The sequence below is a fragment of the Solea solea genome, chromosome 13 (assembly GCF_958295425.1).
Source record: "Solea solea chromosome 13, fSolSol10.1, whole genome shotgun sequence".
Classification (NCBI taxonomy): Eukaryota; Metazoa; Chordata; class Actinopteri; order Pleuronectiformes; family Soleidae; genus Solea; species Solea solea.
Window position 1 is genome coordinate 16,835,638 of NC_081146.1, and position 26,129 is coordinate 16,861,766.

At 42.4% G+C, this 26,129-nt stretch overlaps 1 protein-coding gene across 1 annotated transcript; it reads left to right on the forward strand.

Annotated features, from left to right (window-relative positions):
- Positions 1-2,441: 2,441 nt before the first annotated feature.
- sall3a (spalt-like transcription factor 3a) lies at positions 2,442-18,044 on the forward strand. The gene is made up of 4 exons (XM_058648101.1): positions 2,442-3,982; positions 11,948-15,103; positions 15,400-15,737; positions 16,281-18,044. The coding sequence occupies exons 1-4, from the start codon at positions 3,898-3,900 to the stop codon at positions 16,710-16,712; spliced, it is 4,011 nt and encodes a 1,336-aa protein (XP_058504084.1). The 5' UTR covers positions 2,442-3,897; the 3' UTR covers positions 16,713-18,044.
- Positions 18,045-26,129: the final 8,085 nt, after the last annotated feature.

Genomic DNA, 26,129 nt, shown 5'->3' on the forward strand with positions numbered 1-26,129 from the left:
TGATACTCGTTTACTGCGAGTCATTTATTTACCTCATGGTGTCTTGCTCACGGCTCGGCCTCCCTGCATCGTATCCGCAGCGAAAAGACAGACAGCCGCGCGGCAGAGAGCTGAGTGAGAGGACGTGAGAGGAGAGGAGAGGAGAGGAGAGGAGAGGAGAGGAGAGTTCTTACAGAAGTCAAGCCGCAGCAGCGGATGATGCAGGGAGGGCCAGTGCAGACGCCAAGTAGCCCCTCTTTCTTACCTTGCCATGGAGATCCAGATCCAGAGGGGGGTAAAATGGGTAAAAAAAAAAGGCTCTTTGGGTGATTATACGTTTCTTCTCTCCCTGCTTTCCCACCCTCCCTCCTTCCTCCCCGGTACACACCACCCCACACCCCCCCCACACACCACCAGCTCCACATACACACACTCCTCCTCTATCCCCCCTCTCTCTCTCTCTCTCTCTCGGTGAGGAAGACAGTGGCCCCGCTGCAGTTTAGTGTGTGTGGTTTCAGTAAAAGCAGCTCGTCCTTTAAGGTCGGGACATACATCAGTATCACCTGCACAATAAAACACACACACTCTTTTTTTTCTTTTTTAAATCGATATTGGTGTGATAATAAATGTACAGTCCTTTTATATTATTGTTACCTTTTGATGTCGCACATTTGTGATTTTTTTTCTCTCAAAATGTTGTGTGTCCAAATTCATTTTTCTCATAACAAATCAAAAGGGTCCGGTGGTAAAATCTGATCTCACTGAAATACCCCCCCCCCCCCTCCCCGTTACACTGTCTCCCTCTGTCCTCCCTGCGTGTGCGCGTGTGTGTGTTTTATGTCCTGTAGTGTGCACCGGATTAAATGGCACCTCGTCTTAAATGGCACCTTGCCTCGCTTCCCCTCTCCTTTCATCATCAGCAAAATAAAGATTAGGCCTACAGAGGAGATTGTAAAGGCTCGCCGCCTTTAGAGGCGCAGGGATCTTCATTCCTCTGCCTTTGTGATGATATTGATGATGATGATGGCCAAGTGGACAGTTTGATTTTTGTGTGGCGAGCTAGTTATAAAGAATCAATATTATATCAAGGGGGTAACTTTGGTGATAAAGGACTTCAGCCACTCTGGCTATTCATCATAAGTCTGTAGCAAGCAGATAGGTCAAAAGAAATTATATTGCTCTAAAGAGTGTGTCTCCTTATCTCTCAGTACCAGGGGAGTGGAGGACACGCCGATCGATACAGTAGCTGCCGTATACTCCTTGCAATTATCAATAGCTGATTTTGTCTTCCTGGGGGCTGCATCTATTAATACCAGATAATAACAGCCTTTTGGACATAACTTCTAAGGGAATGATGGAAAGAGAAGAAGAAGAAGAGGGAGAGAGAGAGAGAGGGGAAAAAGAGAAAAGTTTGCTCACAGGACGACCTTGATGTCAACAGATTTGTCTCTCATATGAGGTGGACACAAGGGAATAGACAAGTCAAACAGACAAGAGGGGGAGGAAGGAGGGAGGAGAAGGGGGAGGGGGGTGCTTACCCGCAACTAAAAAAAAAACTGAGGGTTTATCATTACAAAAAAAACAGCTTTTTTAAATTCACAGGTTTCATGAACATGAAAATATGACATAATATCAACTTTATTTTTATACGTATATATAATGTAGTCAAAGCCTATTTGAAAATGTATATTTTGTCTCCAATAGGTAAAAAAAAATGAAAACCCTACGCATCATTTTACATCAATTAAAGATATATGCGCACGTGCTTCCTTTCCTCCTTTCCACGCCACTTGTCCTCGAACATCTTAATCCACCCCCCCCCCCCCACACACACACACCAGACTATGACCTCACGCATTTTGATGCAAATTGCAAAGTAAAGGGTTAATGTGTTCATTCAGCACCGCAGTGAGCTGCACAACATGGTTTCTCTCCTCATCTTTTTTTTACCCTTAAACAATGAAAAACAACATCATTAAATGCTTGTATTTCATGTTTATAAGATAAATAAACCATATATTCTCCCAAGACGACACATAGTCCTCGTGTTGTTGTCTTTTTTTTTTTTAATTATGTACTTGTTTACATAAAATACAATGGGTTTTGATTATTGTAACAAATGTAACCGTGCGTAAATGTGCGTAAATATGCCCACACATTTAAATAAAGTTAAAAAATAAAGGGGGTTATGTTGCGATGGAAAGCCAGGAAAATTACTCATAAACATAAATAATAAATAAAAACACACGAGGCTGATATGAGTGTGTCCTGACGGTGGTGGCGGTGACAGGTTACAGAGCTTTGTGATATTATATGATGGGAGGTCAGATCGTGGGTGTTCACTGTGGCTCTGAGGACGATCCACTCAACAGTAACGTGGTGGTACATCCTAGTGGTGACTGAAAGCAATGGGCTGAACCCTCTGCTAGGGGTTAACTCACACACAGCGCAGTCCCTCTCACACACTCACATTCACGCATACACATACACACGCGCGCAGAGCCATGCCCAGCGCCGAGAGACCGACACCGCGAGCAGGCTGCCAGAAGATAACTTCAAACTTGGCTTCGATGTGAGCGAGCGAGCCGAGTGGAAAGAGGGCAACTTGCTTTTGGGGGAAAAACAAGCGGCTTCTCTGTGTTTGGTCACCGTATATCCAGTAAAAGCCACTTTTGGAGCGCGCGCCGAGGCAAAGGCACAACCGGGAGCTAAAAGCACCGCGAGAGAAAGAAGAGGAGGAGGAGGAGGAGGAGGAGAGGGAGGAGAAGTTCACAGCGACCCTGACACTGAATCATCTCTACGGGACAAATGAGTTTTTGATCACAGTCAGTGTCGCGTCGCTGCGGAGAGGAGAGGACTCTTGTTAACCGCTTTCTCGGAAGACGCGCGTCAAAGTTTGGACAGCGGAGAGGGGAAAAAAAAAAAGACTCCCGAAGTGATCTCGTCCCGTTCACTTTCTGATTGAACTCTGTACAAAGTCAAAACAACGACTGCTATGGTTTTTGTTTTTTTTTGTTTGGGGGGGAGATGACTAAACTTGAAACACCTCAGCGACTGTAAACACCACTCTCGAGTAAAAGGAAGGAGGGTGCGTGTGCACACGAGAGGCGGAGAAGAGGAAGAATAAGAAGAAAAAGTTACCCGGAGAAAAAAGTGCAAGAGAATCTGAGATAACACTTATGAGAAGACGCTTTGAGAACTTCTGAGGTAGAAGTGACACGTTTAAGGCCAGAGTGATGAAGAAGATGGGGCGGTGAAGTCTCAGAGTCAGTGCGCTTGGTGACAGGAGGGGGGTTCAAAGAAGAGTGTGACGCTCCCCATGTTGAAGACCCCCCCGTGAGCTCGTGGGCATAACAAGAGATTTGGTGTGTTGTTGTGTTGTTGGGGGAGGTTTATAGTAAAGAGAAAAAGAGACGGATAAAGTCTGGGAGTGAAGCGGCTAATTGCTTAGTCCGTCCCTCATTACCATATCCAATGCGCGTCCGCTGGACTTCAGCCAATCCTCCCCACCTTCACACGGTGCCATTAATCGCGAGGCATTATTCACTATCATAATTATTATACCGACATGCGCAATCCAACGCGCAGCAACCGCACCGGCACCATCACCATCATCATCACCCTGAGCAGCAGCAGCAGCAACAGCAGCAGCAGCAGCAGCAGCAGCACCGGCTAATTTCTGATTGTTTTGTTTGTTTTTGGGTTTTTTTGTTTTTTGTCCTGTTCTTCTCTTCACTCCCCCTCTCTCTCCGCAAACCAGACTGTCTGCGAACTTTTTTCTATGTGTTGATTCATTCGCTCTCCGCTGATGTATCTGCAAAACGCAGAGACATCTCGGAGCGCAAACGCAGCAGCATCATCACCACCACCACCACCACCATCATCATCGTCGTCGCCGCCAGCACCGACGCCAGCACCATGTCCCGACGCAAGCAAGCCAAGCCGCAGCACCTCAAGTCGGACGAGGATCCCGCACTAACCGCCGGGGTGATTTCCGAACACGGTGAGTGGATTTAATCAGCTGAGAGCTTCTTATCCAGCTCCAGCCTCCCAACAGAAAAACTTCCTCCCTCCTCGCAGCTCTGCTGCACTGTGTTGTCTCCTGAATCCACTTTACTTTGGGGACCCTGTTTTAAGTTTTGACTGTCAGTGAAAAGTCGTTTGGATTAATCTGGGCTGCAGCTGGGTCATTGGTGAGATTCATTTCTTAATGCAGTAATTTATACTACATGTGTTATGGCAGATTTATTTAAGTTAAATGTTCTCTCGTATGCGATCAGAGAAAGTCTTACACAGGTCTCTGTTGAAGACGTGGGCGTTTTATTCCCACACACAGTCTGCAGCACATCCACGTCTCGTGGCTGACTGATGACTTTTTTTTTTAGGATTAATGTAACGAATGGATATAATAATTTACACCAGTTTACACTCGCAGCATTTGCATTCTGTGCTGGAGGCCTTTTTAAAAAAATAATAATAAAAAAATAAAAAGGCCCATTTTTAAATAAATTTGATTTTAATCCTGAATTAAATCCCTTCTGATTTATGTTAAATATGTGCGACTTTAAATGTCCATGCGCACAATATGAGACGTGCACGCGCGCGCACACACATGAACACAAGATCATACAAGCAGCGGGGTTTTTTCTCTCTTTTTGAAGTTATTGACTCCGCAGAAATTCCAGTATTTTTATAGAAATTATTTAAAAAAAAAAAAACAACATATGATTTGATTTTCGTGATCACACGAGTGACCTTTGTTGCTCAGCGCCTGCCTGTTCCTCCAATGCGGATTTCTGTTGTAAATCGAAGCCTTGTTTTGTTATGGAAATTGTTTTTTTGTTTTGTTTTCGTGTGTGTGTGTGTGTGAACCCCCTTCACATAAATTTCGCACACTTGATTTGTTCCTTTTTGCTCACAGTGTAGACAACATCGGTTGACAGAGCTCGTCCTCACCATGTGGAGGAGAGGAGTGAAAAAAAAGGGTTCATTCATTCTTTATTCTGTCCTCAGCTCTTTTTCCCGCAATAAAACAATTATCAGTGAGCTAAAGGCAGACACTAAACAAGGTGACATGCTATGCGAATTACAGGAATAACTGGGATTATTATGTCCTCTTATTTTTACTACAGAAATCCTTTTTTAAAAATTATTTTATGAGATTATTCCCAATGAGAATTTTGACATTTATTATAAATATGGGGATATTGTGTGTTATCTAAGGAGGTGTGTAAGGGTGTGGATTAAATCATTTCTAATAATACAACTGTAATTTACGGAAAAAAATATCTCAGTATTTCAACAGTCACTCTTTTAATGTTAGATAAGAAAGAGAAGAAAATTGCTCCGGGTTCCCACCAAACCAGTGCTACCTTTTTTTCCTTAGACCATGTTGACACACACACCACACACACACACACACACACACACACACACACACACACTTTGCAGGGCTTCGTTAGAATAGAAATGTGTGATGTAATCTCTGGGGTACAGCTCTCTGCATGGGGAAATGTTTGGTGTGAGGTGGGGAAACACACTGACGCCTCTTTGGCTCTTTTGTCCAACTCACGCTGTGGATTTGTGTCTATTTCGGCAGCAGCAGTTCACACTCGAAACACAAACACCATTTGGGATCACTTTTGTGATAACCTCCCCTCCGATTTGAGTCGGAGATACAAAACATCCATCATCAGGTTGCTGCCCTGTAGGATCGTGGAATGACGTGTTAACATCCCAAGTTTCTATAGAATTCTGTTTCAAATATGACAATTTTAAAGGGGTTGGAAATGGACATTAAAGGGCACATTCGTCAAGGTATTAAATGAGTGTGTTTTGAAGAAGATCTAACCTGGATTAGTCTCTAAATTTAAACATCTCCTGACATGTACTTTTATATTGTTTTACAATACAATCATGCACACACTGACTTAGGAGTAATCGGCAGTAGCCACATCCTTGTGAGAGACTGGAAGTGGCCGTGGTATGTTTTTATGTATATCCTCACTGGACCACATATATATAGCTTGGTTTTGTAGCACACCCATTGCAGTGAAACAATCCCAAGCCTTTGGCCTCGCACAGCGATCCCACACACACGCCTAAATAAACCTAATAACACCAGGTCTCATCTAAGAGCTACCTCGCACACGAGGAGCTACAGATGTCACAGTGTTAGTGTGTCACCGCAGCACGGTCGGACTCCTCGTCTTCTCTGTGTCTTTTTTCTTTCTCTTTTTTTTTTTTTTTTTTGCCGTGGTGCAGCTGCAGCTCGTGACGACGCCATCGATCGCTGGCTTTGACGTGTCATTACATATGATGTCAAATGAATTCAGAAGTTCCAGTCATCAGCTGCTGCTTAATTTGGACTTAAAATCCATAGCTTATATGTCGGCCACGAGGTGAGGCGAAAGTGGAGCGCTTCGAGTGACGTTCGAAAATTCTGCTCAAGGACATGCAGCCTGTGTGCAGAGCATTTATCCAACGTAATCACCATCTGCGGGGAAATATCACTAGGTGTTAGGAAGAGTGATATATTTGACTATTTGACCAGTGTAGTTTGACTTTATACATATATATATATATATACATATATATATATATATATATATATATATATATATTCATACACACTGTATATATTTCCCACTGGCAAACACTGCAGCTCACTGGGGCCCTTTTTAATGTGCTGCATTCAGGAAAACATGAAAAAATAAAATCAAGTGCCAACAAGCCCTTGTCTGCCATAACATCTCCCCCTCAGGCCTTCAGGACATTTGCCCCCTGGGGGGTATACGGGGGTTGTGTGTGTGTGTGTGTGTGTGTGTGTGTGTGTTAGGATGAGAAAAGTAGGGGGAGGGGGTCAGGGGTGTCTGCTTAGGAGTGCTTTTACAAAGCTTGCTGACTTAACCTTTGTCTAGCCCCCGACCAGCCAGGTCCTGTCACTTGATGTCAAACACCTTGTACAGTTTGAACGTGTGCGTGTGTGTGTGTGTGTGTGTGTGTGTGTGTGTGTAGTTGACCTTGGCTGTGCAGCTCACTCTTATCCTAAAAAAGAAAAAAGAAAAAGTGTGAACAGCGACAGACTTTTTTTTTTCTCTCTGCAGCCACTGCTTCCTCCGCATCCAGAGGCTTTGAAGGTGTGCATGTAGGAATAGGAGGTGGTGCTGGTGTGCATATGATACATAAACACTCGTGTGCTTGCTGCTGCTTAGGGGATTTTCCAGAGGCAAATGATCCCGGCTTACGTGAAATGAGACGTAAAAAAGAAACAGTAGATTTCCTCGACTCCGCAAAAATTAGACTAAACATCTTCAGAGGGACGTCGTTCACCGAACAGGTGGAGGACGACAAATGGGGTTCGACTTTTCTGCAAATATAGACACGTTCATTCAACGTGAGAATCGGCTGCATTTTCCCTTCCTCTATACACGGTGTTTGTGGGAGGAAAGAGGTGCAGAAAATGATAGAATATGTCGAGAAAATCCTCAACACGGACAGTGGTCGTCGCCTGCTTCCCCTGCAGTGGGGCTTTGTTTGGCTTATGTTTTACTCCCCTCTCACCAATGGGTGCAGGCCCTGTAGACCACCCACGTAGCTGTGCCAAAGATGTCTTCAAGAAGACACTCAAATATGACTGTGTCTTAATTACTACTCAGCACAGAAAACACACATGAACAAGTAAGATCCTGATGGAGAGGAAGGCCCCAGACAGGAGACTGTTTCATTTCAGACAAAAACAGCAGACTTTGGGGGGGATTTAAGAGGAAGCTCACAAGCCGCCAAATTAAGAGGTAACTTACATTTTGTGTGCAGTGGGGTTTCTTACGATGATTTCAGTTTTTGTAGTTTGATTGATTTCCGTGGCAATTTGTTGTGAAAGCAGAGTGACGAGCAAACAACGTGACCGTTGAGATCAGGTCTAAAAAAAAGTAGGGGGGGAAAAAAATCCACTATAATTAAAAACTTTAAATGTGACAGCGTGCATTTTGAAACAAAGTGAACCAAATATCTGTTTTTTTGGCATTAATGGAACGAGAGGTTTAACGCCTCCTCCTGTTCTCGGGCCTTTGTGTAAATCTAGAGCGAGAGAGCCATCCTGACGAGTGGCACAGTCATCTGGACAGAGAGCCGTCATTGAATACTGTATTGCAAATGCTTACACAAACAAATCGTTAATGTTTTGGCTGCTCCACATCTGCAGGCAATGACAAAGGTCTCTCTGTTGGCGCAGATATGACTGTACCATTCTGCAGCCTGGCTGACCAGGCTGATGACACACGAGCATGCACGAGCGTGCACGTGTGTGTACACACACACACACACACAGAGCTGGACTGAGGATGCATTGGATCATTTATCGGGTTATTGTTGTGTGTTTATGGCCACAGAGACAGAGACAGAGAGTGCTGTCCTGGGACAGAGAATTAGCAAGAAATAACAGAAAATATGTTGGGTTTTTTTCTTGCATGATTTGTTTATGTAAAAGTACTGAGCTAAATAGACATGAATGCGATGTAGAGGGGATGGGGTGTGCTCACACACACACACACAAATACAAAATGAAAATGAGTTAAATAATTGTTTGTTTCGTGAAGTAGCGGAGGTATGAAAAAAAAGAAGAAGAATACAATGGAAAAGAAAAGTAATTGGCCCAAGAATTCCAACATTGCTGAAATCAGCAGGCCTCCTTTTATTGCCCTCCCCTCCCAACTTGGGCTGGACTTACAGTGATGCATCGCTCTGTAAGGGTCCTAAGCTATCCTCACATGCTTGAGAAGAATGCATTTAAAAAAGGGGCCCGAAGGTGGGATGGTCTCTCAGACGGCTTGTTTATTTGAATTAACTTAAAAAAAAAAAAATTTAAATCACAGTTTGATGAAGAGGTCCTGAAGCAGAATGTTGCTAAAATACACTTGGAAAACGAGATGGCATCGTCTTTACCTTGATACAGAAAACGTATAGTAATTGTTGCCAGTGTCAACGTGTGTCTGTTCATTAAGTTTGAATCTGGAAATTGTTAAGAATGGGAGAATCTGTAATTGCCTAATCCTTTGCTCAATGCCCGGCTCTGTGGTTTTTCACAGAATCAGTGGAAAGCATGAATACCTCATCTGATATAATATGTCAGATTAGCGGTTTCAGTTAGCATGCCAAAGATTGCTGGGCAAGATAGCGAGCACACAGATTCAATGTCTACAGTCCCCATATTGACAGTGTTTAGCTCGATATTTGCATCTAAGTAAACAAAGCATAGAATGTTTTTGTCCCTTCTTTTTAATGTTATAGAAAAAAATCAATATCACCCCCCCCACACACACACACACACACACACAGAGCGCACACTACCTTGCAATTGTAATAAATTAACAATACAATTCTTATGAACTGTAGTGCTATTCACATGACAGCATGTACTACTGTTTTTTTTAAACAGTGTATGGAGTTAAAATATATCTTTATTATATGTAAGGATAAAAGATTACGGTGGATTTTTGAAATTTACAAAATGTAATTTAAAAAACTTAGAGGTTGTAATTTTAGAAAATCACAGCTGAAAAAAAAATACTTACATAGTAAATTAAATATAAAGGCTTCTGTGTATACATATACACTTTTTTTAAGTGCTGTGTTTATGTGACATTTAAGGCATTAACCTCTAAAGAAAGGCCCTTCGCTTGTGCGTGCTCTTTGTCTGTCTACATACATGTGTGAGAATGTGTGTGTGTGTGTGAGGTGAGAGGCATACAAAAGGCCCCCACTTGTAATTGTATGAATGAATAAAAGAGATTGACAGTAATACCATTCTAATAACTAATCAGCTCAACACAATGCCTACTCATTTGTGTTGACCTTTCAACCCTCAATTATGGAAATTAGTCCTGCTGTCCGCTGCTGGGCTAAGGAGATTTCTAGCCTGCTGTCACGTGTCACTGGTGTTTCTCCTCACGTTCTTCGCCTTCAATAGTCAATTTTTTGTTTTGCAATAAAAAAAGAAATTGTGATAGTATATAATATAAACATGTGAAATATACCCATTTGTTTTATTTTTTGCTTTGCTGAAATTTTTATATTGGCTAATGAAAATCAAAAGAGAGAGATGGCATTATTATTATTTTTTTACATTTTGCATTACAGATTATTTTCTATATAATAATTTAATCTGTTTTATATCATTTATTTTTGTCACACACACATTACATGAGTAAAAAAAAAAAAAAATCTTGATCTGTCAGTGCTGCCCCCAGTGAGGGGGAGAACATGCAGCCTGCCCAAAGCTTCTCTGTTGATAATTAATTAACTTACAGACACCAGACCTTGATAGCTCATGCCCCCCCCCCCCCCCCCCCCCTTGGAGGAGTGATGAATTTCTTTACTAATGAGTCACTGTACTTGGCACAAATGCTTCATGTCTGCTTCACCATGTCTCGCCCCATTTTAACCTTTGAAATGTGCGCAACCAGTGTATGAGTGTCACGATTACTCACTGACAAACCATAGTTAAGGCCTTATATGAGGTAAACGCTCAGTGCGTAATGTGCGGGAGCTTTTGAGATTCTCAATCTGGCATTTTATCTCTGTGTAGTTTAAATATAAACAATTTATTTTTAAATGACTTAATTCAAGATTTTATGGCAAGGGTGGAGGGATCAGCTAAAGAAGCATACGCGCCACGTGTGTTGAAGTGCTATCAACTTAATTCTGTTTTTAATAACTTTTTTAGCATGGCCATCTTTTCATGAAATAAATCACTTTTATTTGCCATAAATGTCCACAGGATGGTGTGAACATTTTCTATATAGTGTAAAGTGTATATAAAATAGCTTGAGTTGTGGATAAACAGTTGTATGAGCATATATACTGTACTGCGCTGGTACGTCTTTGAGTATAAGCTGAACGGGCGACTCTGAAATATAGTACGCTGCACATGCAGGATGCTGTCGCAGTGATTGAACACACTTCCTATGTGTAATGAACAGCACACACACCCACAGAGTGTTCAAACACAAAAAATAAACAGACAAGGGAGGCCATTTTTACATGGTTTTGGTCAGGTGTGAATTAGGTCCATGTTCCGAGCCTGTGTCTGCTTGTCTGACTTTTGATGGTTGCATGTGGAAGAGGAAGTGGCTTCTTACAGCTGTGATTAAACATGTGTAACTAATCAGAGACTTTGCTGCCATGGCACTAGCATGTAATTTGTTGAGTCTTTTCTTTTTTTTTTTTTTCCACGGAGGAAGCGGGAGAAGGAGGGAGAGGATAAGACTTTGAATCTCTTAACTCAGAGTGAATATTTTTGAACTTAGAAACATTTCCTAAAACATACGAAAAAAGGCACAACTTTAAATTATACTAAAATACTAAATGCTGCAATATAACCTTTTAATCCCTTTTCTCTGTGTATTAAATGTTGAGGTCCCTTGGTTTGATTCACAGCTCAAGTATTACCTTCGCAGCACTGAATGAAAAAGGCTCAGCATTTGAAATTCATGTGGAAATGACTTCTTCTTGATAGCAGAGGGGAATCCTAATAGGGCCATCAAAGTCCTGATTTGTACCCAACAGATGAGGCAGCTGTGAATTGTATGAAATATTGGAAATCAATAGGTTCTATGGAATTTCATTAAGCGGCAGTATCCACAATTGATAGGCCCTCATAATTTGATGGATTGCACAAAGAAAATTATTAGCTGGCTCTATGGAGAGGTTGCAAATGCACAAACCTGGGTCTTGAGAATTGGTGAACAATTTGTGCAGAGTAAAAAAAACAAAAACAAACAAGAATATTGATTTTTGTTATGTTAAAAGAGTGGGGAGAAAAAAAAATCAAAGGTTAAATCTTTGCAGCACTGCACTGCAAAATATGTGTAGATTCTTGATTGATTATTTATTCATTAATTCTTCTTTTTTTTTGCTCCCTCCTTTCCTATTCACTCCCCTGAACCCCCCACCCTCTCTCCCTCTGTAGCCCGAGGTGATGTGCTGGATGATGCCGACAGCGGGAACGAGAGCCGCAGTGGCAGTGAAGAGACCCACGTATGTGAGAAGTGTTGCGCTGAATTCTTTAAGTGGTCAGACTTCTGTGAACATTTAACGAGCTGCACCAAGAACCCCTTGGTACTTATAGTGAATGACAATGAGGACACACCTAACCCCTCCCAGGAGTACCCTTCAGAGCCTTCCCCTGTACCCAGCTGTCCTAGCGAGCAGGCAGACAGTGAGGACCCTAGAGAGGGCAACCACAGTCCTGCCGGTGAGGGGGATGACGTCCTAGAGACAGCAACCTTGAATGGGGTAAATGTCCTACAGAAAGAGGATGAGCCGATGGAGATTGAGCTTTCTCCTGAAAAAAGTATGGACCCTGAAGAGAGAGATATGACATCCCCCGAGCCAGACGGCTCCCTACCTCAGCTCAACGATGATGTCTCCCCCACTGTTACAAACTACACCATGCCCAGCACCAATGTTACTTTGGAGACTCTGCATGGCACCCGGGTCGCAGTGGCCCAATTTTCACAGAGTGTAAGGGCAGCAGCAGGTGCTGGGGTGTCCACCATGGCTATTCCAATGATCCTGGACCAGCTGATGGCACTACAACAGCAGCAGATACACCAGCTGCAGCTGATAGAACAAATACGCAGTCAGGTGGCTCTGATGAATAGGCAGTCTGCCCCACAGCCTGCTCTCAATCACCATCACAGCAATGCATCTGGAAACCAGGGGCCTGTATCCTCCTGTGTCCCCCCTGTCGCTAGTCAACTTCAACTACACAACTTCATCACCCCTCCTGTCCATCAGCTGCCTGTTAGGTTGCCAGCAACTCTTAATGGTCAAGGCTCTTCACCGTTGACCACAGCAATAGAGGGTCCTCTCTCTCAAACACCACAAAGTGGCAGTCAGCAGTCCAACTCTTCGATCCCTAACACAACCTCAAATAATACAGTGTTTCCCCATCCCAGTGTTACTGGTTTGTCATCTCTAATTCCCTCTTGCTCGTCCTCCATCACAAACAACAACATTAGTACCAGTAGTAGTGTAACCGGAGGTGGTGGCATTAGTAGCAGCTCAGCTCTTCCCAGGAACTCCACCACTCCTCCCTCACTCAGCCACAGTAGCCTCCTGAGCTCTGCCTCCAGTCTACCACTGATACCTCACAGCTCATCCAGCAGTGTTATCTTCCCCAACCCTCTGGCCAGCATAGCAGCCACAGCCAATGCGCTCGACCCCCTCACTGCTCTGATGAAGCATCGCAAGGGGAAACCCCCAAATGTGTCTGTGTTCGACACTAAGCCCAGCTCCGAGGACCCCTTCTTCAAGCATAAGTGTCGGTTCTGCGCCAAGGTGTTTGGCAGTGACAGTGCCCTACAGATCCACCTGCGATCCCACACTGGAGAGAGGCCCTACAAATGCAACATATGTGGCAACCGTTTCTCCACCAAGGGGAATCTTAAAGTCCATTTCCAGAGGCACAAAGAGAAATACCCACATATTCAGATGAACCCTTACCCTGTGCCAGAGTACCTGGACAATGTGCCCACAAGTTCAGGCATCCCATATGGCATGTCTTTGCCCCCTGAAAAACCTGTGACCACATGGCTAGACAGCAAACCTGTCCTCCCTACTGTTCCCACCTCAGTTGGGCTGCAGCTACCTCCCACGCTGCCAAGTATGATGGGAGGTTTTGGTGAGTCTCCAAACCTCACTCCACTCAACAGGTCCCCTCAGAGGCCGTCTCCACCATCGAGTGAGTGTGCATCTTTGTCCCCTAATATTGCCACTGATTCTTGCAGGACCACTACTTCACCTTCCCCAAAACCCTGCATAGGAAGTGATGCACCTCCTCTCTTGAAACCTGAGGGCATTCTCTTGCCACCAAGCTGCTCTACCAGGCCAGGGGAAAACACCACCGTCACAACTACAGTGACTCAAGTGGTTCTTTCCTCTACTGTCACCTCCACCACTTCACCAATCAGCGGCAAGGTCACCGAACCCATCACTAGCCCCAACTCTGTTTCTAACTGTGTCTCCCATCCTGTCCTTCCTATGCTCTCAGACCAGTTTAAGGCTAAGTTTCCATTTGGGGGCCTCTTAGACTCTATGCAAACCTCAGAGACGTCAAAGTTGCAGCAGCTGGTTGAAAATATTGACAAGAAGATGACTGACCCAAACCAGTGTGTCATCTGTCATCGTGTATTGAGTTGCCAGAGTGCTCTCAAGATGCACTACCGCACTCACACTGGTGAAAGGCCTTTCAAATGCAAGATATGTGGGCGTGCATTCACCACCAAGGGAAATCTAAAAACACACTTTGGTGTCCATAGGTCCAAACCCCCACTTCGGGTCCAGCACTCCTGCCCTATATGTCAGAAAAAGTTCACTAATGCTGTTGTGCTGCAGCAGCACATCCGTATGCACATGGGAGGGCAAATCCCCAACACCCCGGTCCCTGAAAGCCTCCAGGACATGGACACTGATCTCTCCTTTGATGAGAAGAGCTTAGATGCGATGAGTAATTATGATGATGATCTTCTAGATGAACTAGAGCAGGCTATGGATGATGAGGCTGACTTCAGAGAGGGAGAAATTGACCCATCAAAACCTTATTCACCTGGAAGTTCCCCACCTACTTCCATCATCTCCAGCATTGCTGCAATGGAGAACCAAATGAAGATGATCGACTCTACTGTCAACATGACCAGTTCATTTGGACAAAGGCCTCTGCTGAACGGCAGCAGTTTTGGAGGAGAGACTGATTGTTTTGCCACTGATTCGCTGTCTGCAGTGGGGGATGCTGAAGGTCAAAGCTTGGGGAGCCCTGCTTTGTCTGAGTCCTCTGACTCTATGCAGCATTTGTCCCCAGCTCACAGCCACTCTGAGAGCCAGCGATCCAAGTCCCCAGCTACACTCAACAGTAATAACAACAGCAGTGCCATGACAGGAGAGGAAGGCCTGGAGAACAATACAGCTGGCTTGGCAACAGTGAAGTCAGAAAAATCAGAGACCCCATCTCCGCTTTCTGCTGCTGAAGGCACTGGGGCCCTTGACCTGACTGCCACTCAACATGGCAGGCACTTCATCAAGGAGGAGAGCCACTTCAACATGCTGCTTCTAAACAGGGATCGAGGTGTGTTCAAAATCAACTTAATTTATTATTTTATTTAATTGGTTGTTATAATCAGAATATTCTGCATGACAATACCTATTCAATATCATGTTCGACACTGACAAATAGAAGTGACCAAAGTGATGCTAATTATGACATATTGTTAGGCAGAGCAGCACATAAATAAACAAGCATAGGACTTATCAGCATGTGACTTGTACATGTTCCAGCCCTAAAAAAGCAGATACTGCAGCCACATGGGCATGTGTTTATAAAATTAACCTGTATTCTTATATCTCCCCCCCCTTCTTCTCCAGGGCTGAGCACTCCTAATTTAGCCAGCACTGCTTCAAACATGGTCAAAATGGAAATGAACGGACACGGCAAGTCAATGTCTCTGAGTGACAACTCTCACCTGACTGTAGGAATCCATGTTCCGGCTGCAACACCACAGACCACAATGAGCCCCAGCATCAACCCCATGTTGGCTCCCCCGCCTCCTAGACGCACTCCTAAGCAGCACAACTGCCACTCGTGTGGGAAGAATTTCTCTTCAGCCAGTGCTCTGCTAATACATGAGCGTACACACACTGGGGAAAAACCATTTGCCTGCTCCATTTGTGGAAGGGCCTTCACCACAAAGGGTAATCTTAAGGTATGAGGCAGTTTAATATATATGTATACCAATCAGAATTTTACATGAATGGGGTCATAACACTTTGGGATTTCTGTTTAAAGTAATGACATTTGGAGTTCAGTATGTCCCCTGCCCCCGTGCCACTTCATTTTTGTCTGTTTCATCAGTAAAGCAGAGGTTTTTCAGCATACAACCAGTTTATACGGTAGTCAGTAAAATAATTTAGTTGTAACTGAAATTAAATGTTTTATTTAAATTGTCCCTTTATCTTTGAATATGACTAAAATATAGTTGCAAAGCCTGAAACCTAAAATCTGTTTATTTTCTGTTAGTTTTTCCATAAATGTCCAAAGGTGTTTTAAGATAACATTTTTTATTGTACAACAAACAATCCAAAAAATATCGGTTTGTTTTTACATTCAGTTTTGGGGTTTTCCGTTCCACTCCCATCCTATGTAAAAATAAAAATGTTTGTTTAGATGTAGTATTTTCCTTGGATGTGGCATTTGTGACTTACAGACGTGTTCCTGATGTTTACTTTTATTTTCTTGCTAATTTTAGGTTCATATGGGAACACACATGTGGAACAATGCTCCAGCTCGAAGGGGTCGGCGACTGTCTGTAGAGAATCCCATGGCCCTGCTGGGCGGGGATGCCATGAAGTTCAGCGAGATGTTCCAAAAGGATCTGGCGGCGCGGGCCATGAATGTCGACCCTGGTTTTTGGAACCAGTACGCTGCAGCCATCACCAACGGGCTGGCCATGAAAAACAATGAGATCTCTGTGATCCAGAATGGAGGAATCACCCAGCTGCCCGTCAGCCTTGGCGGTACGGGAATCACTTCATTGGGAGCCATGCCTGGAGGAATGGACCGTGTTCATACGGGCGGCAGCCCTCCCATGACGGGGATGGAGAAGATTGGTCTGGAAGTTGGGGTCAACCGTCCCTTCTCCAGATTTATGGAGGAGAACAAAGAGATTGGGATCAACTAAAAAAAACTTTCTGTATTATTCCAAGGTAGGCCTTTGGTAAAGACTAAGAGTCTGATGACAAGGAAATAAACTGCAGATCCAGTCTGAACTCGTGTGTGTTATATTATGTACAGATTAATATTTTTGTTTGTTTTTGGAAATATAGTATTTAGTATTGATTAGAGGTCTTTGCCTTTCACTCATTGCGTCCTCACTTGATATTTCACCTATACGATGAATACTTTGTCTCTTGTTTGAGAATATGTCGTCTTGCAAGATTTGCATGGTACTTATTGGTTTTTATTAGTATGTTTGACTGCTTTTATGATTTTTTTTTTTTTTTTGAAAACCAGGATCCTGCCTCATTTATGATGGGCAAGCATCTAATATGGACAGGACTAAAACTGAGCAGAACATGGGTTTGTGTAAAGACAGTCTTGCCTTTTCCTGGGAACCTTGTTTATGATTGCCCATGGATAGACTGAAGAAAAGACTGAAGTATAGTGTTTCTGTGCTTGCCTGATTTTTTTTTTCTCATGAACTAGAAAACTTGAAAAAAGATGTTTGAAATATTTCAATCTTTACATTTAGTCTCCCAGCATTGTCTTATAATATTGTCCTGTGTCTTTAGTATTTATGATATTGACAAAAAAGCGGGTATACAAAAATATATTTAATGGCCCAAGCATTTTATTGATCCATTTCTTTTCTAAACTGCAGGCTTCACTGGTGAATATCTCTTTCAATAAAGAAAATATGTTGTCCGAGTTCAACAACGGAGAAAAAAAATTAGGATATCTATTGAGACTATGTGTTTCTCATAACATGGTTAAGAGGCTAGAGATATCTGAAGCTGCTACGAACACAACCCTGCTTTTAACCTTTGTAAAAAGAAAAAAGAAGTGATCCTTTTGAAGAAATATCTATGTATAGAAATACAGACAAATCTAAAACAGGTATGCATATTTTGTATCACATAAAAATAGACATCATGAGTTGAGAGTATTTGTCATGTTTGTGAATGCACTTTTTAAAAACAAGACGTTTTGTCTGTGATTTACCGTTAACCTTTTGACTGAGCTATCTATCACGTGCTGTTTTCATTGTTTTCAGCGTACCACTCCTACAATTTGCAGAGTCGGTTCTCTGTTATTGCATCTGTGCTACTCGTCAGAGTGCAAACTCATCACTCAATCAAAACCTTCTTAAATAAATAAAAAAAAGAAAACAGGTGTGTGTTTGAGGTGTTTCCTTAACTGCATCATGTTGCCCCTTTATTTGTTTGATTTTATTTTATTTACCCTTCTATTCCCATAAATGAAAAGAAAAATACCAGGTATTTTTTTTTTTACATTTTTGCGGTCATTATATTTGACAGATTTTGAAAACATCAAATTTAAATTATGTAATTATGTTTTTAAGTCATTCCCTTTGTCTAATAAGTATTGTAAATGACATTTCCCTATAAATATATTAGATTTTAAATTTTAGAAAATGTATTGAAAAACCTGGCTTTGGCACATTTCTATATCAAACAGTTTCCAAATAATGTATACTGGTTTCGGAAGATTAAAAGTCTATCTTTATTATTATTTCTGTTCCATAATTTATTTACTTTATCTGTGTGTGTGTGTGTGTGTGTGTGTGTGTATTTGGTTCCCCTATATTGTTAGGACCAGTATTTCTCATTGAAACCAAAATCTGGTCCCTATGAGGCAGAACCTCATTCCTGAGGGATTACGTTTTACACTGTAGTTAGGGTACGGTTAGGTTTAGGCATTAACTGAATATGGTTAAGGTTAAGGTTAAGCCGTTTAGGTTGTCCAAGTGAATTGGCATCTATGCAGTGTCCTAAGAAGAATAGCTGCAGAAATCTGTGTGTGTGTGTGTGTGCACGTTTTAGCAATGGTGACATCCTCTCAGCACCCAGTCCTATAGTGCAGTACACTTCACACATGTGGTCCACACATGTGCATACTGAGCAATCACAACCACACACATACACACAACTACAACTACACACATATACACACTCTGACACACACACTCACAAATACCCATGTTCTTCCTCCCCCCCCAGTATAAAAAAGGGCCAGACAGAATCAAGCAGGCCTAAAAAACACATAGACATAAAAAAATCTCCCTGCTGTGAACAATGTGCAGCTACATCAGATGCTTGATGAAAGTGAATGCTTTAATCTTTGAGAAAATAAGAGATTTTAAGTGCTTGTGTACGACTGGAGACTTTATGCTGAATTCCTCCACCACAGCTTCCGTCTCATTTTCATGTCCGCCTGTACAATATAATTAAATCTTAGAGGCAAAAATAGTGTAAATACAGCATTTGAACCTGGTCAAAATGTTGTCTTCCATTTGCTGCCAGTTTAATGTGTCTCTGAGCAGCTGATTTACATGAGCCAAAACTACTAAAAGCACATCATTTATTGAGTCGCTGAAACCCTCAAACCAACAACACATTAATAATGCATATTAAAAGAAAAGATGCATCTGTGGTGCACGATAATGCCATCACCTGTTGTAAAACAACCAAGCCTATCAGCACATTGCCCACTGCAGCTGAACATGATGTTTGGTCTATCATAGTCCAGCTTACATCAGCTTTCATTAACAAGCCATAAGTGTTTATTTTTGTGTTATTTTTCCCTCGACTCACACACACACACATTACTTTCCGTGCAGATGAATCTGAGTTACGTCTTCCCTCAGGAGCTCTTCAGGCTGATGCGGTAATGTGTGCTGCCGTTTGAAAGGCCATTGTTTGACATTGCACTGTCAGCTGATTGTGCGGGCTTAGTCAGTGGAATTGTCAAGTAATGAAGAAATTTCATAGCGACCGTTTCTCTCTATGAAGGCGCTTATTTTGCTCATATTCGGCCAAATACATTCCACTCATTCTTCGACTCATGTGCTCACATTTTGCAGACAGCCAGTACATACATGCATGTTAGGACTGTTGTTTGCGACTCTGAATGGAAATTCTTGCCAAATTTATAATATAATTTAATAGGCAGTTGCTGCAGCCTCATATAAAATACTCTGGAAAGAAAGGCTGTTTCACCTCAAGTGAATTCAATTATGATGCCTCTCCTGTTTCACACGGGGTTAAACGAGGTTATAAACTATGACACTATCGGATTGTTATTTCCACAACAAAACTTCACCTTGTTATCCAGATATTTATTTATTTTTCCATTAAGCAATACACTACAAAGGAATGTCCACCATGTGAAGTGCAATTTAATTTTACTGTTAAAAACAGAACATTAATGAGCAACAGGGGAACGCAGACAAGGAATTATTTAAGGTGTGTCCATTTAAGAGGATTTTAACAAGTATAATTTTAGAGTGGGTTACAAGGCTAATTTTCTAAAAGCAAACAAAACGTGCCTTTCCATTTCTCCTGGATATTTTTTCTCCTCTTGAAATGTGGCAGCCTTCCTCTTTGTTCAGTGCACAGAGCAAATTGCTTGGCTTTTCCTCCCCTGTTTTATCTGCACTTCACTTGTGCTTGTGTGCTACCTGTTTGAAGTGAATATGTGTGACATTTGGGCATGGCACAGTGTGAACAGACAGGCCATCATTGGGACAGGGCTGTCGGCTGTTTGTTTAATGCCCTGCCTACTGTGAAAGGCTCCCTGAAACAGGCGCAGTAAATATCCCCATTGATCCAGAGGCAGGGGGCCCTATGATGATGTAGTGGCGAAGAGGCACAGAAGTAAATCTAACCGACAGTAATCCAATCCCATTCTCAAGGCTCTGGGATCTGAGATAGGTGCTTTAAATCCAAAAGTGTGCCTTTTTGCACAATTTCTCTGCCTTTGTTGGTGCTGCGTCTCTTGTTTTTTACTTCCATGTCTCAGCTCTAGAGGCAATCAATAGCTTGCTGAGGCACAGCTATCTTTTATATTTGTTGAAATTCAAAGTCCCATAATGATGTCACAAATTCGGCACCATGTCATTCCACTGTCAGATTTCCCCCCCACACACACTTAACTTTTGTTTGTCTAAAGAATGCGCATTCACACCCCCTTAACTCCAGAGTTAAAAGAGTGTGAAAGGTGTGCGCACTCCTCAGGTAATCGGTGTTCTCCGAGGATGGCAGCGGAATATACTGGAAACCCCATTAGGCTGGAATTTCTCTTTGGTGGCCAAATGTTGCCTCCATATCGCTCGACTGGTTGCTTGGCTGCTCCCGCAAGTGTTAGTTTTCATGCAGGCTCTCAAGATGACAATGTTATGCACTCCAGAGCCCTTGGAATAGGATTGTGTGGTTTACAAATTCAAATTCCTTCCTGTATGGATTGTTGAGAACTGCTGAAGCACGGCACACTTTAGCCCGGTGAGTTTTCTGAAACATTAACAGTTTGGTACAGCAAAGGATCCGCGGCATCACTCACCAGAGGAGATGCCTGTGGTCGCAAGCTCTCGTCAACATTCTATTTAATGGACTTGACTGCATACACCCAACAGTAGTCAGTGGTTATCGAAACCTACATTTAATGTTACTCACCACAGGGTGCAGAGAGACTGCGGGATTTTGGAAGGTTTCAATGATTTGACCTGGTTTCGGATATGAAATGACACAGTTGCTACAAAGCTCCAGTGTGTAATATCTGTCACACCTCACACACACACACATACACACAAACTGAGCTTCTGCAATGAGTGACAGAGATGCTGCAGCGCTAACACACACACACACACACAGGTTTTCGGCGCAACTCAGGGCTATGAGGATTAGGAGAAATATTGCGTGGGTGCTTCTTGGTGTTTTCAGCCAGGTAGGCGAGCAGTGACACCAGACTTTCCCCACGCCTCAGCTGAGCCTGAAGCGCTCTCTGAGGGGACTACACTAGGTCCATATTCCAACCATTCACTGCTGTCTTGCTGTACCAGCATAGTGCTTCTTCCCTTACCCTTTGCATCACTCTGTGTGCAGTGTGGGAATGTAGTTGCGCAACACCAAAACAAAACGCTGTTTTACTGAGGAACACAGAGAGAGTCATGTGGATTTAATAGGCTTAACCAGCACTGTGTGAACCCATTTGACAACGGTTTAATTTAACAAACGTTTGTTTCAATCAAGTCATAATATTTCGGCAAAAACCGAGTCACGGTGGCCAAGACAAGAATGGAGGGCACCTATATGAAACATGGATGCAGCCCTTTAATCTCGCGCCATTGCACTGTGCAGTCCTTTGAAATATAGTGACAAGTTTAAGCCAAAAAGTTTATTAGTCCATTTCAGCTTAAAGTACAACTGGGCTGGCCAGACGCAGGTTGAAGAACAACCCCCTGGCCATGCTGTTGAAGTCTAGTCAAGGTGGGGGTAGTTTTATCTTGTGCGTTTTGGTGCTTTAAGAAAGTGGGAAAAGAAGATGGGGTGGGGTGTGGGGGGTGGGTGTTTTGGAAAATCAATGAATGCATGAAACATAGTGGTGGTCCACCTGAAAAGGAACACGTCATCAATTAAACAAACTTGGCGAACAGGGCCAATTCATCAGAGTGTGGCGTGGATCAGCTATTGGGCTCAGCTTCGACGTGACAAATGCCGGACCTCCTCTGTGTGCCCAAGGTTGCCGATCGATAGAGATCATCATTGTGATGTGGCCTTTTATCTCTCAGACCGCTCCCTCAAGCCTTATATTATTCCCAACACAGAGATCTCAAAGGGAGAAGGAGGGGTAAGAAGGGCATGAGCTTGATTGTATCTTTTATTCTCAGAACTTATGGACATATTTTTTATGGCTTTTGATGATCAGCCTTGTCCTCAAGCAGGTAAGGATTTAGGGTCCCTATTGGGTTTCATACCCTCTGCTTTCACATGTTTCATCTTGTGATTATTCCTTGGTATAGATGAATATCACTCTGGTTAACATGTTGTTGCTCGCTGACGAATTGTATCCTCTCAACACAAGCCTGCTCCCCCTCAGCAGCACTTATTCAAATGTGTCAAATCCGGCTGAAGAGGAAAGCCTCCTGGGCTGCTATTGATTTTTGCCATTATGGAATTCCATGCCAATAAAGTGTCATGACTTACTATAACAGTCCAATGATTAGGCCCTGCTTTAGTCACGTGACCATGGAGGGCTTCCTCATTATCAGAGGCCATTATGAGAAAATTGAGTTTTGCAATTGAGTTATGCAATGATAAATATTGACTAATTTTAGCATTAATCGGCTGGTTTAGCTATGTGTATTGGAAAATAGGCCTATCGAGTTGCCAGTAATTGCAGTGTTATTGTTGTCTGCACCGTGATCCACTCTTCTGACTTTGTTTTCAACTCTTCAACTCTTGATGTGAAGCCATATCCGACACACACTCAGTATGTTTCCATACACAGTTAAGTTGGACTACACCATTTGTTTGGACCAGGGTCCTTGGTAAAAGCACTCGCTGGGAATCAATTTATAGAATGAAGTGTGTCCCTCTCCACTAAAGATATACTCAGTTTGTTAGTATTAGGTGGTTTCTGGTTTAGCTGGTGTCTAGTTGTCCGCAAGTCCTATCATCCCTGAACTTTAAGATATTAAATTCTTTGAAATTGGCAGAGCATGAACTTGGTCTCATCCGTCCAAAAAAAACAAAAACGTACTGGCCTGAATTTTGCTGTTGTCTTCATCTTCTGTGTACTGGTTTCTTATATTATTTTCAGGTCAAAGCAAGAGGGGGAACAATAAACCGCCTTCACTGCCTTTAGGCCGACTAAACGTATGTACATGCAGTAGTAACTAGTACTGGGACTTACACAAATTGGATTTAGTAGTTTCATTTGGGCTAAAATTGTAGAAGACATGATGGCATGATGTAAAAAGAAATTACATCATGAAATTACACTGATCAAATCTGTGCTCATATAATCTATACATTTAATGGTTTGCTTCAAATGTCCAGTAACTTTCATCCATTCGACAAATAAATAAATAAAACAACTTTCAAATGTGCTAAAAATGCTAATTGATCCATATCATGAAAATGTGCAAGCTGTAACCAGATTTTGCCAACACAAGCTTTCGTCTTTAAGGCCTCAGTTAGGGCGTATATGTTGCACTTCACTGTCTTTGTCAAATCTGTTCTGTTCCTTGTCCAGTTCCCTGAAACTCTACACCTGGGCTGCAGTTTAAAATATGCATGCGGACACTATCGGTTACATGCTTCTATCCTGCTCCAGCTGGGAGAAATTGAGGATATTACAACTCGGTCTGTGTTCCAGCGACTAACCCTAGTTTCCCCAACACTGATTTGAACCAGTCTCTCCTATCTGCTGCTCATTAGATGAGATTTCAGCCATGCTCGTAGCAGCAGGAATGAATACAGGCAAGTCTTGCAAAACTACTCCAACAGTAGCTCTTGAAAATATGGCAGGGTGGGCTCTTGTTCTGCTCCAAATGAAATTAAATTAGCATTTGTGGTTTAACACGCAGCTGGAGTTATTTATCAACTCACTTAGATGTCACTCTGAGATTTTAATCACACGCTAACTTTGTCTTTTTTACTGTTTTGATACAGATTGTGGTTATGACTGGCAGTTCTCCGGTGTTTGTATAGTGGTGAGGTAAATACTGTAGGTAAGTTTAATTATGCATCCTTAAATAAATGATCACTTTACAGTTTCAGTAATGGAAAAATTGGCCCTTGTTGTGATTTCTGATGGCAGCAGAGAACAGTGAACAGTGCAGAGCAATGACACAGCCCTGGGCCTTGATCTGCAGTGTACATTAATATATAGAAAGAAAGCACATCCTCAGCACATCCTGCAACACCCTCTCGACTCATACTGTTTTTGACGCAGCCAGATTGTGACAGGTACTTGCTGATGTACGGAATTTGAGGAGTTCAGAGTTGTCACTGTCAGTGATTGACATGATGAGAGGATCAATGTAAAAGCCTTCCTGCCAGGCAATAATCCATCCAAACTGATCACGCTTAAAATTGCCTGGGGGTATTGATTACATGTGCAGGCCCAGAAAACACCGTAAGCACTGTGCAATAACAATCAAGTTGGCTAAGGAGGCTGATGGGTTTTTTTCTCTCTCTCTCCGTTCCTCTTTGGCAATGCTCCTCATTTTATATACACCGCACAGTGAGAGCTTTACATCCAAACAACTGGACTTGGGTTGGTTTCTTTGCTGAGTCTGAGAGGGACTGTCAAACAAGACCAAGCTCACACGAGGTGATAGAATATATGATGTGTACGTACAATACATATTTATTTAAATCAGACTTTATAAAAACTATACAGAGAGAAATAAATCAAACACAAACGTTCAGTGATATTACTAAATAAATAATTATTTGTTCAACATTCTAAAGAATTGGCAGACACCCAACAGAACTGTGTACCATTGATGATGAGAAGGTTTTTGGGTCAGTGCTCTTATTAAATACTAAAAAAAAAAACAAAAGTGTAGTTATTTAACAAAAAAAAAAAAAAAAAGTATTTTCACCCATTCCAGGTTAGTCAGTCAATTCTACTCAGTATTCATTTCTGTGCTACCTCCTCTTCATATTGAAATGTGAAAGTGCTGGTAATGATAATCACTAAAACAAAAAGTACCTCCAAAAACAAGCAGGAACAGCAGGCTGCCACCTTAGCGGCCTACAGTAGAGTATGTAGGACAAAGCTGTCCATGATCACAGGAGACCATTGCATTACACCTTATCATTTCCTCTGGAGCTGAAACTCAAACTGAGACTCATCAATAATGCACCTATGATCTCCCATTCAGAAGATCTCGATGGCAGATCAAGCTACTGTAGCGTCTCCTCTCCTCTCTCCACTTCTTCCACCTGCCTTTCTTTAAACCGGCATCATCTATACATGCAAATTCACTTCACTGACCACAATCTCAACACTAATGGCTTCAAATGTCCAGGACCCTCATTTGAGAGTTTAGTTTTCCTCTGAGATTTCGCCATTAGTCCAGTGCCCAAGATTCATTTTCTCCTTTTTTATTAAAACGCCACACAAATGGATGTCTCCATAATGAGCTTTTTTTTTTCCCCCCCTTCTGTTTGGCTGGAGCAATAAAACGTCAGCTGGTGTCTCAAGACAAAATGATATTCCTGACGATATTGGGTGAGAGATGCTCCTCCATTCAGCTCGCTTACTCTCTAACTGAATTATTAAATACACAGAATCTGGTTAAGCAGTGTACATTTTCAGAAAGGTCAGGTCAGAAAGTTCATTAACTATGGGCTGCCATTGATTGAATCTTTGTGTATGGCTCAGCTTGGTGTAGGTTTTCAACCCTGTTTATCGAGTATGTACAACTGCTGCAAAAATACTGCCTGTCCACTCAGCTGTGGAAGTGAACATGTGTTTTACACCTGGAACAGGATATAAATGCAGCTGAAATGCTATATTTAAATACGGATTTTATGGTTTGATCACTTTTTTTGAGATTTTACTTCAC